General features: G+C 61.6%; 1 protein-coding gene across 12 annotated transcripts in view; it reads right to left on the bottom strand.

Annotated features, from left to right (window-relative positions):
- Positions 1 to 17,129, bottom strand: part of CUX1 (cut like homeobox 1) — a 312,734-nt gene that overhangs the window by 38,878 nt on the left and 256,727 nt on the right. For 9 of the 12 annotated variants that reach the window (XM_051837958.2, XM_051837960.2, XM_051837957.2 and 6 more), the window contains 3 exons: positions 15,000 to 15,820; positions 12,193 to 12,358; positions 11,508 to 11,564 (listed from right to left, as the gene is read on the bottom strand). The exons of the other annotated variants lie outside the window; for them this stretch is intronic. In XM_051837958.2, coding sequence (XP_051693918.2) covers positions 11,508 to 11,564; positions 12,193 to 12,358; positions 15,000 to 15,820 — 1,044 coding nt within the window. The remainder of the gene's footprint in view (positions 1 to 11,507; positions 11,565 to 12,192; positions 12,359 to 14,999; positions 15,821 to 17,129) is intronic. 12 annotated transcript variants of the gene reach the window in all.

The raw sequence follows: 17,129 nt of genomic DNA, 5'->3' as shown, positions 1-17,129 counted from the left end.
CGACTCTGCCAGCCACGGGTAAAGCGGGAACCCACGCTCCGGGGGAGGAACCAGGCAGCTCGGCGTGGTCCAGGTCGCACGCGCAGATGGATCCCCCCGGCGCACACCTCCACCGCCTGCTGCCTTTGCTCGGCTTGTCCGTTCACTCTGGCGTGTCTGGAAGGCACCCGGGTCACACACTCTGCCTGGCACCAGGCAAAACACCCCAGGCTGCAGATCTGGGACCACAGAGAGATGCCTGACGTGGGTGTTGCCAAAGCTGCGCCGCTCAGTGCACCCACCCAAGTTTGGCAGCAATGGGAAGGTGCTGCATTTAAAATGTCGTCTCTGGGGGGTGCATTTCTGCTTTGCAAGGTGTCACATCTTGCATAGAGGAGTGCGGTTAGCGAACACAGAGCGAGGAGACAGTGGCTCCAGGCCCTCTGGGTTCCACGAGGCATACAGGAACTATAAAAGGATCATGAAAAATATTATATTCCAAAAGCAGTAGGCAAATAACGGCTGCTTTAAGTTTCCAAGAGAAGCCAATCGAAAACGCACACCGGCTATAATTTCCCGTGGCAAAGCCCTCTGCCGTTTATCTGAGGCCTGTTTGCAGCTCCGTACCCAGCTCTCCATTGCAGTAATAATAACTCCCAATTCCATTTAGTGTGCATTTGAGCAGTCAGGATAAAGTCATTTCTTATTATCTCCCCACTGTGTAAAAAACAGCTTGAAGGTAGGAAGTCAGCGAGCATTTTCACCAAAAAGTAATTATTGTAAGTGACATTTTTACTGCTGGCGTGCCATAAGGCGAGGTGTGCATTCACGGGGGCAAGTTGCTGAAACAAAATGACAGGCGACTCCGTGACATTCTGACAAGAACCCAAACATTATTTCACTGGCGGCTGGGCTGACGCACCCCTGTTTCATTATGTCCAGAGTTTGGGCTTGGAGCCCAGGCCGAGCCCGGGAATCCCACGTGACTGTGCACGCAGACGAGCGGGCAGAGGCGGGGCCCGGGGTGGGGGCCATGTCCTGGCAAAGATCGGCGGGGAGGGCAGGGAGTGCCCTCCGGAGCCCTGGTGGCCAAGTGCAAGGATACACTGTCTCTGGGTGCCCGGGGCACATCCTGGGCTCAGCAGGAGCCCTGGTGGCTCATGAGGACGCCCAGGGCAGGCTCAGAAGCCGTGGCAGGGTGACCGCCAGTTTGGAGCGCATCCCAGCTGCCTGGAGACGGGCAGATTGTGACGCAGACACGGTGCCTGCGGGGGCTGTGCCCTCCCACTGTTCTCTGCGTGGTCCCCACCAGCTGCGGGCCCTCTCTTGGGAGAGACCACGCTCCTCTATACCAAGGGGCGGGGCTGTGCTCACTCCACCTCCTGCGTTCCACTCCCGCACTACCCGCTCTGCGGTTTCCCAACACCTCCTCCCTCCTGGGGGGCAGCGGCACTGAACTTGCCCTTGACGGAGTCCGGTCACGTGTCTAAGATGAGGCCGACACGAAAAGGCGCGCTTTCATCTTTTGAGTCTGAGTGGGATGTGAGGACGTGCGGAGCTGGGACCGAGACGCACGGCTGTTAGCAGGGCTCGGGGACTCTTGGGAGCTCTTCCTGGCCCTCACTGTGCCACCGCACACTGCCCTACTGCCATACCTGGTGATGTGCCCTCACCCGTGCCAATGTGTGGACGGCCCTGCAGCTCCCAAGGGCCTGTGCAGGCCTCCCTTTTGGGACGGTCCAATCCCAAACAAGCATAGCCTCCAATGTCAGTGAGTGTCTCTGCACAGTTACCAAGCCACGGCTCCACAGGGACTCAGAAACGTCACTTTCAGGTGACGCTCAGTGACCTCATCACTGAGCCGGCTGTGTGTGTGAACTTAACACGGCCGTGCAGCCCAGCCCCGTGCGTGGAGAGCAGCCGCGTGTCTCATCTGCGTACGTACACCACAGGGAAAGACGAGCCCTCGAACTGCCCTGCGGTCATCAAAGATTAATCACTCTGTGTGTGTGCAGGCTCGCTGTGTGCACACGGGTGTGCGTGTGCGTGTGTGCATGTGCGGCTGTGCACGCGTATCCTCTCTCCTTCTCGGGGGGTGCACTTCCGGCTTTGGGCAAACGCGCTCATTTCTCACCAAGTCCCTGGCTGGCAGGCAGCTCCCGCTGCCCCAAGTGCTACAAGGGTGGTCCTAAGCCCCGTGGTCTTTCTGAACCTCCTCTTCCGGCCGCTCCTGGGCACCCGTGGCGGCAGGTCCCATCTGTGCAGAGGACACAGTGCCTCCCCTCCCCCCCCCCTTTTTGACAGGCAGAGTAGACAGTGAGAGAGAGAGAGAGAGAAAGGTCTTCCTTTTGCCGTTGGTTCACCCTCCAATGGCCGCCATGGCTGGCGCGCTGCGGCCGGCGCACTGCGCTGATCCAATGGCAGGAGCCAGGTGCTTCTCCTGGTCTCCCATGGGGTGCAGGGCCCAAGCACTTGGGCTATCATCCACTGCACTCCCGGGCCACAGCAGAGAGCTGGCCTGGAAGAGGGGCAACCGGGACAGAATCTGGCACCCCGACGGGGACTAGAACCCGGTGTGCCGGCGCCGCAAGGCGGAGGATTAGCCTAGTGAGCCGCGGCGCCGGCCGTGCCTGCCCCCTTTTCAAAGATGCCGCCTGGCGAGGGTGTCTGGGCTGCAACGAAACATTCCCAAGAGGATCCGCGCTGACCACGGCCGGTGGTACGCACAGGTGCGGCGGCCGCTGCCTGCGTTGTGAACCCCACGCAGGTGGTCTGCTGACCTGGCCGCCCGAGGGTGTCGGAAAAGCCATCAGCGTTCATGGTCTTACACATCCTCTTCATCTCGCCGCACTGCTTTACTTAATTTGTGATGAAATTGTTGAGAAAGGGTACTTAATGTAGGACAGTCAGTAAAAGTAATTTATCATCTTCCCGCTCCAGCGCTCACGTTATCAGCGGACGCGTTCTGTGCATTCATCAAGCAATCAGCCTATTATTTGCATATTAATCAGGCGGTGGACCATGAACGAGCGGCTCTCGGGAGAACGCGCGGTAATTATCACACATCAGTGTTATGATGTGGTAATTGATTACAACATCTTCCTCTTGCCCCTGGGGAGTCCCCCTGCTCGCCCGGCCCCAGGCGCTCCGTCTCTCTCTCCTGCAAAACTCGGGGTACCTGCTGCTGCTGCGCTCCCGGGGGGCGGAGTCTGTGGGGGCTGCGCCTCTCCTCCCACCTCGGGGAGGAGAAGGTCTGGTCGTGAGGCAGGAGTGTCCCCCCAGGGGCGCCCACCCTGCCCTCCCTCCTGGGCCATTAGGCTCCAGAGGTACGCTGCCGCGAGGGCTTTTCTAGAAGTTTCCTTCTCAAACCAGACGCCACTAGCCGGTCCCTCCTAATTGCCAAGCTGGTACAGAGGCGGTCTGGCTGCTTTATGTAGGCGCCAAATGACACACTGATGTCGGCCCTTATAGAAAGGGCAAACCCAACATCTGCCAGTTCAGGCTCAAGCCATGTTTAAAAGAAAACCCAAAAGCGAGATGAGTCACTTACGGAAGCCCCCGGGCGGGCCCCTCAACACAGGAGAGGGCAGTGGGGACCTGGCAGGGGCTCACCCAGGCAGTGGCAGGGCAGGGCTGCCCCTAGCAAGGGGAAGGCCCCAAGGCCACAGTGTATGTCCTCCAAGTTCAACAGCAACTGCAAGGGCTTCGGAGAAGCAACCTTGCTAAACTTGGGTCGGATGCTGCCCCTGGTGGGCTGACAGCCCCTCCCCCTCACCGACTCAACTCCCCGGCTGCAGCCGGAGGACGGAGACATCCAAGATCACCTGTTCTCTCTGGCAGGTGCTGGTTTCTGGTATTTGCCCATTTATGATGTGAACCCCCTCTCACTCCTTGTTCTGAAGCACGGCCTTGGCCTTGACTTGTGCGAGCACAGTTCCCCAGGGGCCAACGCTTCCCCCACTCTGGGGGCCCTGGTGCCCAGGCCGGGCACTGGCCCCTGCAGACCCCTCTGGGGCAGCCAGGACACTGGTCTCGGGACCCCACGGGCTTCATCCACCTGCTCCTCAGCTGGGGTGAAACCCTGACACCACTGGGCTCTGCTCTTCCTAGCTTGCAGGCAGGGAGCTGTCTGCATTTCTGAAAGCCACCAGCACCGTGCCCGGGCCCTCTCCCCACCTCCCCCCGGCCTTTCTATAATTAGCAGGGGGCCGACAGGCACTTAACCTGCTCAGCCCCTCCCCACACAGACACCCCTAGAAACTCAAGTCCTCACGCACTCCCCTGACCCACTTCTGCCTCTCCTACCGAGTGCCCAGTGGACTGGAAACTCTGTCTTCAGCAGAGAGCCCGCAGCAGAGAGAAAGAATGGGGCCCCGTGGGAGCTTCTCCCAGAGGGGCGCCATGGGCCAGGACGGGGTGCAGGAAAACAGCCTCTTTCCAGACGGCCTGGCGCCCCAGGGCCTGCCCCAAATGGCGGGGGTGACACGAGCTATGACCCCAAGTTTCAGGCCAGAAGGTCAAGGTTTAGGTGGACTTTAAGGAATGGAGCATGGACAGGCAAATGGCAAAGACAGAGAGTGGTGTTTCCAAGGAGCCGAAAATTGGAACCAAGAGCTGCGCGTGGGTCCTGCAGGGGACCAAGGGGCTGCCACCAGCCACGCTGGTGTCTGGCCACCTCTACCGGAGGAGCCAGCAAGCGCCCGGCCGTCCTCGCAATCGTGCGCGAGCACGGGAGACGCACAGCGCAGACGAGGCGGTGCTGGCAGAGTAGGCGCCCGCCCCGCCCCAGCACCGCCCTGGCCCCGCCCCAGCGCCGCCCTGGCCCCGCCCCCGCCCCGCCCCCGCCCCCGCGGTTCTCAAAGCTTTCCCCCATGAACCTGCCGAAGCCCTGCAAGGGGCCAGCAGGCGGGTCCCTCACTCTGCCCATTTCACAGGAGAAACGGAGGCACACGGGGGTGGAGCCCCTTGCCCAAGGCCACACAACCATGAAGGGGCAGGAGCTGCCGACGCACAGCCCCCGGGGGTCACCGCAGGGCTGCTTCTTCTGGTTTGCTATTACAAATCGATGGACGTGTCTGTCAATAGTGACTGGCCCGATGAAATACGATGGCGCCAGATACAGGAATTCCCCGTAGCTGTGAACAGGAGGAAATTCTTCACCTAAGCGAGAGGGGCGGGCGCAGCGCCTGCTCCCATCTGTGCAGAAGACACACCCAGCTGTGCGGCCCATCCTGAGGGAAATGCCGCAGACTGGGGCGGGGCCTTGGGGAAGGTGCCTGGCAGATAGAGGTGGTCAATGGGTTTCTTAAAGCATAAGCATTTAGAAAGTTAACATTTTGTGACCAAAAAAAAGGCTTTGAATAAAAACCTAGATATTCAATAATAATTAAAAAAATCCTGCTCACTACTCCTCTCCTTTCTCTGGTGAGGTCAATGACAAATCCTGCTCCAGGAACAGCGGCCCTGGTGGCCGAGTTGCAAGGGGCAGCCCCTCCTGGAGAGTGGGGAGGGAGGTGTCTGGCCCCCATGGCCCCAGGACACTTGCACAGCCTTGGAAGCCTACAGAGGGCACCTTCTGGACACCACTTTGAAACAGAACATCAGCCAGGCTGCGGGCTGCGTGGGGTCTGCAGGTGCGGTGTCCCCCGAGAGGGGCGACTGGGCTGTTATGGAAGCTAACGGCCACTGGCATGGCTGTCTGCCCTTGCTGGCACTGTGGGGTGGCTGCTCCAGGACCCCATGGCCAGTCCCTACCACGAACCCCACAAGTTTCGAAGTGGCTGGGACAGGGGGTACAGAAAGCAGCGTCCCCTTCCCACAGAGGCGCAGGGGCCGCCCCCAGCCTCACGCTTCAGGGGGGCGCGCCCTGCTCGTCTTCCCCAGGGCCTCCACAGCCCGGCAGCTGCGGCACAGCCGAATCCCTCCGCGGAGAGCAGGTGCATGTTCACCGAGCATCTCCCGCAGCCCGCGGTCACTGACTCGGACCTGCGGAGCATTGTGGCACGCGCTGGGAGGCGGCGCTGCACCTGAGGCTGGCGGCCCAGCGCCTGGGGGTCCCAGGCCCACCGACTCACACCCCGTTTTTCCTTCTAGGACTTCTCAGAGCCACGGAGCCCCGCGCTGTGGCCTCCGCCAGGCTCTCCCGCGCACACGGGCAGGATTCAATCGGAAGTCGAGACAATCCTCCTCCCGTTACTGCCCTCCCGTGACCACAGGGACGGAGTAGAGATGGAGGCCCCGAGGCTGGATTTCTACAGCGGGTGCCTCCTCTGCACACGGCCCCCGGAGCTCCTGGGCTGGGATGCCCTCCTTCCTGACCCCGCCCTGTTCAGTGCCACGGGGCTCCCCACAGCCCTGCAGCCGCGCGCACAGGCCAGGCGACAGCCTCCAGGCAGGGAGGGTGCGGCGGAGCCTGGAGACTCGTCTCTCCTGGATGTCGGAGTGGAGAGCTCCTTTGCACCGTTACTCCTGATGAAAGCGCCCCAGGGCCGGCCAAGGCCAGGAAAGAGGGAACGCCAGGGGCGGCCAGGGCCGGGGCCCGTGAGTGGCACCTTCCAGCCACAGCCGGTCCTGCACGTGGCTCCTCTGCTTCAGGTCCATCTATGCCCAAACCAGTTGCATAACAAACCTTTCAGCTCCTCACGAGGGTTAGAAATCACTTGGTTAGGAGAGAACCAGCGGTTGCTTCCACTGATCCATTTCCACGAAAAAGAAGAGGACAAAGTCAGCTCTAGGCTAAGGCAAGGGCGCTTGGCGGCAGCGGAGACGCCAGCACCCTGCACTGGAGGCCTGGCTGGACCCCAGCTTCCTGCGGCTGCAGACCCTGGGAGGCAGTGGCCAACGGCCCATGGAGTTCTGCCTACGCCACCCACATGGGGGACCTGAACTGGGTCTTGGCCCCGGCTTTGGCCTTGTCTAGCCCTGGCTGTGAGGGCATTTGGGGAGCAAAACAGTGGATGGGAACTCTGCTTCTCAAGAACCTGAATCCAGGGGCCGGCGCTGTGGCGTAGCGGGTAAAGCCGCCACCTGCCATGCCGGCATCCCATGTGGATGCCGGTTCGAGTCCCGGCTGCTCCACTTCTGATCCAGCTCTCAGCTGTGGCCTGGGAAAGCAGTGGAGGATGGCCCAAGTCCTTGGGCCCCTGCACCCGTGTGGGAGACCCGGAAGAAGCTCCTCGCTCCTGGCTTTGGATTGGCCCAGCTCCGACCACTGTGGCTATTTGGGGAGTGAACCAGCAGATGGAAGACCTCTCTCTCTCTCTCTACCTCTACCTCTCTGTAATCCTGCCTTTCACAAATAAATCTTATAAAACCAAAACCCTGAAAACCCTGAATCCGTTCTGAGATGGTGAGTGGGGAGCTTGCTTCTCGCCGGCGCCAGGAAAATTTCTGGAGGGGGGAAGGGGGTGCAGCAGCTCCTCCTTCGTGCTGACCTGCGAGCTATCCAAATGCCCCCCCCCGACCTTTAGCCACGGAACCCAGGGGAGGGACCTGCACCAGAACCTCACTGCAGAGTCCACGCGCTCACACCCCGGCCACGGTGTGCGGGTGGCCTGGCGGGAGTTGCGTGGGGTGCAGGCCCCATGGAGTGCCCACGGCCCTGCTTCCAGCCCAGCCTCCCTTTAACGTGCTGGGCAGGCAGCCACCGGCCCAAGCGCTTGAGCCTCTGCCACCCGCCGTGGGACGGCCAGATGGAGCTCCTGGCTTGAGTCTGGCCCAGCCCTCGCTGCTGTGGCCATTTGGGGAGTAAAACAGCAGATGGGAGATCTCTGTCACTCCCCTCTCTGTCACTCTGCCTTTCAAATAAATAACTAAATCTTTAATTTTTTTTTTTTTTTAAAGGGACACTGGCCTATTCATGATAGGGGCTGTGGCCAGCCACACCCGCACGGGCTCCATGGGAGCGAAGGGCACAGGCCAGTCCTGCCACGGGAGGGACGGACGGCAGCAGCTGTTGTCTGAGAGAGGACCCCCCCCCCCCCCCCCCGCTGACGGGGACGGCGACCGGAGCCGTGAAATTCTCCGTGGGCAGAGGAGATGGAACGCAGAGCCCCTGACTCAGGCTGGGCAAAGGCTGGGGCCTCTCTGCTTCGTGGGAGGCGTGGCCGGCCTTCGCCTGCTCAGCTTTGCAATCGCTCTGGGCAGACGCTGGCTTGCAGGCCAGAGGCCGAGCAGCTCGTGGGCTGCAGGGGTGCCAGGCCCTACAGGCACGTCCCTCACAGGGGCAGGCCTCTGGCGCGGCAGGTAAGCCCCTTCCTGGCATGTCCGCCTCTCAGGGTGACGGGTTCAAGTCCCAGCCGCTCTACTTCTGACCCAGCTCCCTGCTAACGCGCACCCTGTGAGGCAGCAGGTGGGGGCTCAGGTGCCGGGTCCCTGCCACCCACGTGGGAGACCCGGATGGAAGTCTGGGCTCCTGGCTTCGGCCTGGCCCGGTCCTGGTTTTTGTGGGCATTTGGGGATGGAAGATCTCTCTCAGCCTTTTGAATAAAAAAATGAAACCAACTGAAACAATCTTAAAACAATGGAAAAAAATAAAAGTACACGAGGCGGGGGCAGCTCTCCTCTAGGAGTTCCTGAAATTACAAGGGACTCGGTGTGGGGGGGGTCCCCTCCTTCCTCCTCTGTCCTCCCCCTGCACCTGTCTCCTCCCGTCCCCAGGGGCCAAAAGGTGAATCACCCCATGGAACTGTGGCTGCGAGATGGGCTTTGAGGCACCGTGCGGGTGTGGCTGCTGGGGTCTCTTTCTGCACCTGTCTGCGCACCTGTCTCCTTGGCACCTGTCTGCTTCCCTTTAAGGAACCTGCCAACCAGCATTGCCTTGGTGCTCCCTGCCTCCCCTGGGCAGCACAGGGCGAGGTCAGGATGATGGGTGCCAGCCAGGACACAGGCTCTGAGAACCACCCCCAGGGCCCCCACACACAGGGGGCTTTGAAAGAAGCCAGCATAAAACTATTTGTAGGAAACTAAGACTCCCCCCACTCCCCCCAAAATCTACCTACGTAGCTACCTACCTTAATGGGCCATTGATCCACAGATCTGTCCTTTAAAAACCTCCCTTTAAAAAACCAATGTCACCTTGGCGCTCCCTGCCTCCCCTGGGTAGCGCAGGGCGAGGTCAGGATAATGGGTGCCAGCCAGGACGCAGGCTCCGAGGGCCACCCCCAGGGCCCCCACACACGGGGGGCTTTGAAAGAAGCCAGCATAAAACTATTTGTAGGAAACTAAGACTCCCCCACTCCCCCCAAAATCTACCTACGTAGCTACCCACCTTAATGGGCCACTGATCCACAGATCTGTCCTTTAAAAACCTCCCTTTAAAAAACGTTACTTACAGCACAGGCAGGGGCTGCACTGTTCACCTCACCCTTTCTAGAGGCCTCAGTAACTTCTCTCTCTCAGTAGGGTCTCTCTCTCCCCTTTGCGGACAACCCATTAGCAAGTCTGACATGAAACAGAGGTGCCGCAGGCAGCAGAGCTGTGCAGGAGGCATGCGGGCTCCCGGGGCCGGCAGCCAGGGTGAGCAAGACCACCCGAGGTCCGTGGTGGCAGCACAGTGCCCGCCACCCCGTCAGGCCCTTGCCAGCTCTCCCTGCAGGGCTGGGATGGGCCCCCTGGACAGCAGGTGGGTCTCGTGAGGTCCTGACTCGCAGGGAGGGAGGCTGGGGGCCCGGGCATTTCTCCTGGAAGTTCAGGGGCAAACCAGGCTGGGGCTGGCATTACCTGCCTGTAGCCACCTGGTCCTGCCAGGCCCAGCAGCTCCCAGCAGAGACCCAACGGTGCTGCCTCAAAGTCAGAGCCTCATTCTGTGTCCTGGGGCCTCTTGGGAGGGTTCCGTGGTAGCCACGGAGAGAAGAGGGGATCAGAATCCCATGGAAGTCTCGGGCACAGAGGCCCGCTCCCCTATAGCCGCTGCCCCCAAGGGTTCACAAACACGCATCGTTCTAAGAGATTTCTGTTTTTCCAGGCTAAATCGCATACGCTGCAGGCACAGCCTCTGTGCTTCTTAGCAACTCCCTCGCAGAGAGAACCACTCCTGACAACAAAGAGCCTTCCGAGAAGGAGACCTGCGCCCCACGAGGGCTTCCGCTGGTGGCTTCCCCGCCGCTGGCCGCAGCGTGGGACCCACAAGCCACCTCCCTCCCAGCACCGCTGTCTCACGGAGACCCCTGGTCAGTCCCACCCACAGAGCCTTGGGTGACTTTCTAAAGCCATCTGATAGCTGACAAACATCGACCACACTCCTCGCGGGAGCCTCGCGCGTTGCTTCCACGCGGGACACAGCGTCAGAGGGAGGTTCAAGCATCACGACAATGGCCTGCTAGGGTCGGAGGGAAAACACTTCTCTCCCAGGACGCGTGCAGGCACGGCCGACGCTCACGCAGCCAGGCCCGAGAGCGATGGCTTGCTTAATTCAGGAATAGGGGTTCGCAGCTAGAAAACCGGGGAGGCAGCCAGAGACACCCACAGCCAGCTTGGCCAGACTCAAACAAGGGCACGTGTACCACACAGCGGTCTCAGGGGGCCTGCGCTGAGCTCGGGACCCCACAGCCACCGCAGCACAGTAGCTAGTCCCCCCCCCCCCAAAAGGTCCTCCTTTGCTTTGTTTCCCATGAATCAGTGGGGCATCAACAGGTACACTTAGAGAGAACAAAGCTCAGGGTGCTGCTGTCTCGGGAGCTGGCTGAGGAAGACTCCATTACAACTGTGGGCCGAGGAGAGGCGGGCAGGCAGGAGGAGGTGGTGGGAGCCATGGCCGGGCGCCAGGGCCACACGTCCTCAGGGCAGGGCTACCAAGTCCCGGGAGACCTCCCCTGAGACCCAGGGCTTCCATGCCCACAGCAGGTGGCCTGAGCCTCACCCTCTGCCACCTGCTCCCAGGAGCCATTGCCAGCCAGCTGCCTTCCCCTGGGCCTCACCCTGAGCGGCTCTCAGGGGCGTGTGGACCCCCCTGCTACCCCTCCTCCTCACACTCCGCTCTGCCCCGGTCCCTCCCTCCAAGGCTGCACAAGGTCTCCCAGGTGGACGAGATACTCGCCAAGTCTCTGACTATGACCTGCTGGGAGGGTGCCGGGTGCCGGGTGCCGGCGGCTTGCCCTGCGTGAGACCTGCAGCCTCTGTGGCATGGAGTATGGATTCCGACTCCGCCCCCGGCCTTGGACAGACACACCAGCGGGCCCGCAGAGGAGCGGAGCGAGCAGTGGACGGCGGAGGCGGCTCCGCCCACAGGATCCTTATCTCTTTCCCTTTATCACCGTTTGTAGCCACGTGACTCGTAAAATGCCGCAAACTGGGAATGAGGCCCGTGCTCCTGACAGGATGCTAACCTGAACGGGCCCGTCCACTTGTGGGATCCTGCTGGGGGCCTCGCTACAACTCGAGGGGTCTCGGGACGTGTTGCCGAGTGACAAAGGCCGCCCGAGATGGCTGCTTCCCTAGGGTCCGGGGACACCACCCTCAAAGTGACGGCGCTATCGGGAGGGGACAGGGCAGTGACGCTTCGCACAGGAACAACGCGACGGGCTAGTTACCTGAGCTCACGCAGCCCTGCTGCAGGGGGTCCTGTAGTGGCGGCACCGGGTGGAGGACTAAATGGGAGAAAGGCCAGGGTTAGAGGTGCGAGCGAGGCCCGGGGCTCCCGGGGCTCCCGGCTTCCTAACTGGCTGCAGTGCCAGGAGCGATGGGCTCAGACCCTCAGCCTCCCTGGGGAGGGTGGGGACGGGCGTGCGGGCCTGCATGGCACTGGGGGCAGGCAGAAGCCGTGGCTCACGACGTCTGTCACGTCTGTGCCTTTGGCTGCTTTCTTCCCTGACTTCTTGATTTAGCCACTTGACTTTTACCTATATTTATGTATAAACAGCATTTCCTTAATTGGTAACTCATTTGCTGCTGCTGCTTATAAAATTAGCCCAGGCACAACCTCTCTCCTAAAAACCACTGGGTCCCATGGCAACAGGTGGCGCGGGGGAGGGGCAGCTGTCTACCTCCAGGCCTAAGCAGCAGCCCAGGTGCCACCTCCCTCTGCCCCTCCCTACATCGGCCCCTCCCCCCGGGGGTGGACCATCCTGTGTCCCCGCCCCTCCAGGACCCGGGCTGCCCTCACCTGGCCCTTGCTGCTGCCCCTGGACAGGAGGACGCCCTCCCTGCGTCAGACCCCTCCCCTCGGGGGCGGACCATCCTGTGTCCCCGCCCCTCCAGGACCCGGGCTGCCCTCACCTGGCCCCTGCTGCTGCCCCTGGACAGGCAGGACGCCCTGGCCCAGTTCGCCGTTCAGCCAGAGCTGCATACGGATGAAGGGTTCTCGGCCTTTCTGGGTGAGCTTGCTCCACGGCTTCGGCCGGGACAGCATGTCACTGACGCTGCCCTGGGACAGGCCCAGCACCTGCGGTGACAACAGGAGCACACGGCCGTCAGTGCCCAGGTACCCGGATGATGCCACAAGATGCTTCAGGGACACACGCGGCCAGGTGGCAGTGTGGTGGGGATGTCAGCCCACGGGGGGCACTGAGGGCTGACTCCTGGGCAGGGGCCACAGCCCGGGGGTGGTGACGAATGGCAGGAGGCAGAACAAGATTTGGAAAGTCACCGGTGGGCCTGATGCCCTGGTATGGGGGGGGTGGTTTGGGTGAGTCGTGGTTACAGCCACGGCTCCCAGCTCCCAGGGAGATAGGCTCGGGAGAAGAGGGAGGTCTTGAACCAGCCAAGGCTGCACGGCTGCCACCCTGCAGGGGAAGAGGAAGTACTGAGAAGCACCCTGCTCTCTACCCGGGGGCACCAAGCAAGGCTGGGGTGCTGGGCGCAGGACCTGAGAGGCAGCAACAGTGGACGCTGGCAGGATGCGGGATGAGCCAGGGTGGTGCTGAGAAAGGTTCGTGGCCTTTGATCACGCCCTGCTCGGGGGTTGGGGCCCAGAGGTGAGCTGGTGGGGGCGGGGAGCCAGGCTGGGAGTGGCGCTGAGCTGTCGTCGGTGACAGGCTGCACGTACATGGCCGCGCTCTCTGGCGCACGCATATGGCCATGCATATGTATGGGCACAAACACCGCCCAGGGCGCAGATGCAGCCCGGGGATATTTAGGGGCTGCCTCCGATCACTCTTCGGGAAAGTTCTCAGTTCCAGAATAAGCTACACTGCTGGGCCAAGCAAGTTCAATGCTATTAAGTCTCTGCTACATTTAAGGCAGGAGCACAAATGTCTATTTAAATGTTCTCAAGCGGTATTTTTACAACGCTGAGCTAGAAATTTTCCAGGGGCTGTAGGACTTGCATCCTCCTCATCCCCACTCCCTCACTACCTTGCGTGAAATTCGGACGACCCTGCGCTGGGGGCATGAGTCGGTGCTGCCGGCCGGGAAGGCAGAGTGGAACGTGGCCCCTCACAATCAGAACGGCACGTCTGACTGTAAAATGATGCTGGGGCCGTGTGTTTACCTTAGGCTCTACGGGCACGGTAAATCCCCACGCTCCAGACCGTGGCAAGTGCTGGGAACACAGAGGGTCTGCAGCTGGCACTTCCTGGGCCAAGGAGGAACGGCGTGGGCAGCCCCTCACCCCGCCCCGGCTGAGCCACGTGAGGAGGGAGCACCTGCCCCACGCTGAGTGCTCTGTGGACTCGCTGCCCCTGGGCCATCGGATCGGGTCTACTGTGGCCAAAACAGCCTGGACAGGCACCTCTTAGCTGTCCTTGGCCGTGGAGGCCGGAGCTGGACTTAGCCACCTGCCAGCGTGGGACGAGATGTTCACCTCTCTACACCTCAGGTTCCCATCGCGTGACAATTTCACCATCTTCCCTCCTGAGAGAGCTGAGGAGGGACTGGCACGGGAGGCCCAGCCCAGAACCTGGCCTGCAGGGGGCTCGGCAGACGGACCTAGGGAGCAGGCACCCTTGCCCCGTGGCCCCTCTGGACGTCTGGGAGAAAGCAACACTTGAGGATCTCGGGGTGACTGAGCTGGGTGGTGCGGGCCGGCGTTGGGGCACAGCGGGTTAAGCGGCCCCCTGTGCTGCCGGATTCCCTAGCAGACTATGTGTTCGAGTCCCAGCTGCTCTGCTTCTGATCCAGCTCCCTGCTGATGACCTTGGGAAAGCAGCAGAAGATGGCCCAAGTGCTTGGGCCCCTGTATCCACATGGGAGACCTGGAAGAAGCTCCTGGCTCTGGCCGGGCCCAGCCCTGGATACTGCAGCCATTTGGGGAGGGAACCAGCAGACAGAAGGCTTCTCTTTCTCTCTCATCCCACTTCTGTCACTCTGCCTCTCAAATAATTAAAAAAATAAATCTTAAAAACATTTTTTTAGGGGTTGGCCTGTGGAGTGGCAGGTTAAGCCACCGCCTGCGATGCCGGCATCCAAAATGGGCACTGGGCTGTGTCCTGGCTGCTCCACTTCTGATCCAGCTCCCTGCGAATGCACCTGGGAAAGCAGCGGAAGACGGCCCGAGTGCTTGGACCCTGCACCCATGTGGGAGACCCAGATGAAGCTCTTTGGCTCCTGACTTCCGCCTGGCCCAGTCCTGACCGTTGCAGCCTTTTGGGGAGGGAACCAGTGGAAGATCTTTCTCTTTCCCCATCTCCCTCTGTAACTCTGCCTTTCAAACAAAATAAATAATTTGTAAAAAGGCTAGTTTATTTGAAAGGCAGAGTTACAGTGAGAGACAGGGAGAGAGAGAGCTTTCTCGTCCGCTGGTTCACTCCCCAAATGGCCACAATGGCTGGAAGTGAGCCAGTCTGAAGCCAGGACCCAGGAGCTTCTTCTGGGTCTCCCATGTGGGTGCAGGGGTGCAAGCACTGGGGCCATCTTCTATTGCTTTCCCAAGCACATTAGCAGGGAGCTGGACGGGAAGTGGAGCAGCCGGGATTCGAACCGGCGCCCATATGGGATGCCAGCATCACAGGCGATGGCTTTACCCGATATGCCACAGCACCAGCTCCTAAACAAATCTTCAAAAGAAATTTGCTTTAAGTGGGTGGCGGCCATAGCCCTTGTCGTGAGGACGGAGGGGAAGGCCCGGCTCCCCCCGGGCCCCTCACCTTCTCCCCGAAGATCCGCTGACAGATGCCGTTCTTGGCCAGCTTCTCCTTCACCTGTCGGGTGAGCTCGATGGTGTCCACCTCCTGGTACATGTAGATCTCATACTGCTCGGGGGTCAGCGGCGGCACCGAGGGCTTGGCGGGCTTGGCCATGGGCACGAGCGGGGAGGAAGGCAGGGGGCTGTTCTGGGGCGTCTCGCTGCGGCTGGCCCCGGTCACGCTCAGCTCCGAGCTCTGTGAGTAGGGGGACTCGGCGCTGGGCCACTCCTTCCAGTACTCCGAGGACGGGGGTCCCTGCGGGTGGCAGCGCTCGCTCCGTGGCTGGCTGCTGCCCGCCTTTTCCTTCCCGCCCCCGCCGCCAGCTTCCTCGGCCTTGACGTCCTCGGCGGAGGCGGGGGTCCGGCGCTCGGGCTGCACGGCGCCCCACCAGTGGTCCTTCCAGGCCCCGCTCTTCATGTGCCGCAGGACCCCCTGGCCGGCGTCCGCTGCTCCCTGGGGGTCCAGCCCAGGGCCCTCCTGGGCCTCCTTCTTGAGGGCCGGGGGGTTGGGCAGAGCCGAGGCGCCGGCCTCGGGGGCCGCCGGAGGCTTCTTCAGGGAGATGGCGAGAGGAGCGTAGCTGGACGCGGCCGCCATGGGCGAGGCAGACAGCAGCTTGGGGGTGAGCAGGGCGAGGTCAGGCTGTGGCAGCGGGGTGGGCTTCACGGGGGGCTCCAGGGCGGCCTGCTGGGCCTCCATCTCCCGGCGGGCTTGCTGCAGGATGGAGCGGATGGCGTCGTCTGAGCTCCCACTGCTGGGCGCCGAGGATGACGGGGCCGGCTCCGCTGCATGGGGCAAACGCAGGGGTGAGACGGGCGGGCACGCAGAGCGACCTCACCCCACCTGCCCAGCCAGCAAGGAGGGCGGCAGCCCGCCCCTCCCCGCCAGGCGTCTTGCTGAGCGGTGAGGACAGAGACTGCTATCCGCCTGGGGGCCTGTTACACACCAGCTGGGACACGCCCTCCAGGCTGTCTGCCAGGACTTCAGACCCTGACCTCCACGAATAACCGCAAGACACGATGTGCACATGTACCCAACACACGTGTGCAGTTCCTACTCTTCAGTTAAAGAAAACAGCCGGGAAAGGCGCTGGGGCGCCAGCATCCCACGCGGGTGCCGGTTTGTGTCCTGGCTGCTCCACTTCTGGTCCAGCTCCCTGCTGGTGGCCTGGGAAGGGCTGTGGAAGACGGCCCGGGGTACTTGGGCCCCTGTCACCCAGGTGGGAGACCTGGAGGAGGCTCCTGGCTCCTTTGGTTTCGGCCTGGCCCAGCCTATGCTGTTACCGGCATTTGGGGAGTGAACCAGTAGATGGAAGATCTCTCTCTCTCTTTGTGTAATTCTGACTTTCAAATCAATCAATCAATCAATCTTAAAAGCAAAACAAAAAACAGCAACAAGAGGCCCGGGCCCTGTCTCTGGCGCTGGGCTGAGGGGCCGGGCGAGTGCAGGACACTGCGGGGGTCTCACGCCTTCCTGGCTCTGTCTCACGTCCCCCACATCACACGCCTCGGTGGTGGTGGTGGGGGGGTTCAGAGAAGTGGGCTTTTTTTTTTTTCTTTTTTTAACTACATTAAAGGATGCTGAAAAATGCCCCAAACAAGAGCCACAGCCTTTGCGGCTTCTCGAGGGCTCTGCCTGGCTTATGAAGCCCCGACGGCATCCCCAGGAAGGAACCAGGCAGCGAAGGAAGTGACGGCCCCAGGCGGTCCCTGCTGGGGCTGCCCGTGCCCGCCTCTAGCCAGCGCCAGCAAGAACCAACCAGTCTGGAGGCTCCATTGTCCACCAGGCTCGAGACGCCACAGGGATGACGTCCCACTGCTCGGGACCCTGGGAAGGGGGGCTGGGCCGCGAGATGGGGCTGGGCCACGAGATGGGGGCCTGGGGTTTCCTATGCTGAAAGCATCTAGCAAGTGTCTTAGCTCTGGGGCTGAGCTGCCATCAGGAACACCAGGCCCAAGCAGCCTCTCTCAGGGTTACAAGGGCTCAGCTGAGCACCATCAGGAGGGCGGCGACGCCCAGCCCGGAGGACTCAGCCCCACCCGCACTGCGTGAGCCAGCGGGGTGGTGCCCGGGCTCAGCAGTCAGGCTGCCTGC

This window comes from Oryctolagus cuniculus, chromosome 19 (assembly GCF_964237555.1).
Source record: "Oryctolagus cuniculus chromosome 19, mOryCun1.1, whole genome shotgun sequence".
Taxonomy (NCBI): Eukaryota; Metazoa; Chordata; class Mammalia; order Lagomorpha; family Leporidae; genus Oryctolagus; species Oryctolagus cuniculus.
Note: the sequence above shows the minus strand (reverse complement) of the source record. Positions and strands in the feature narration are given on the sequence as shown.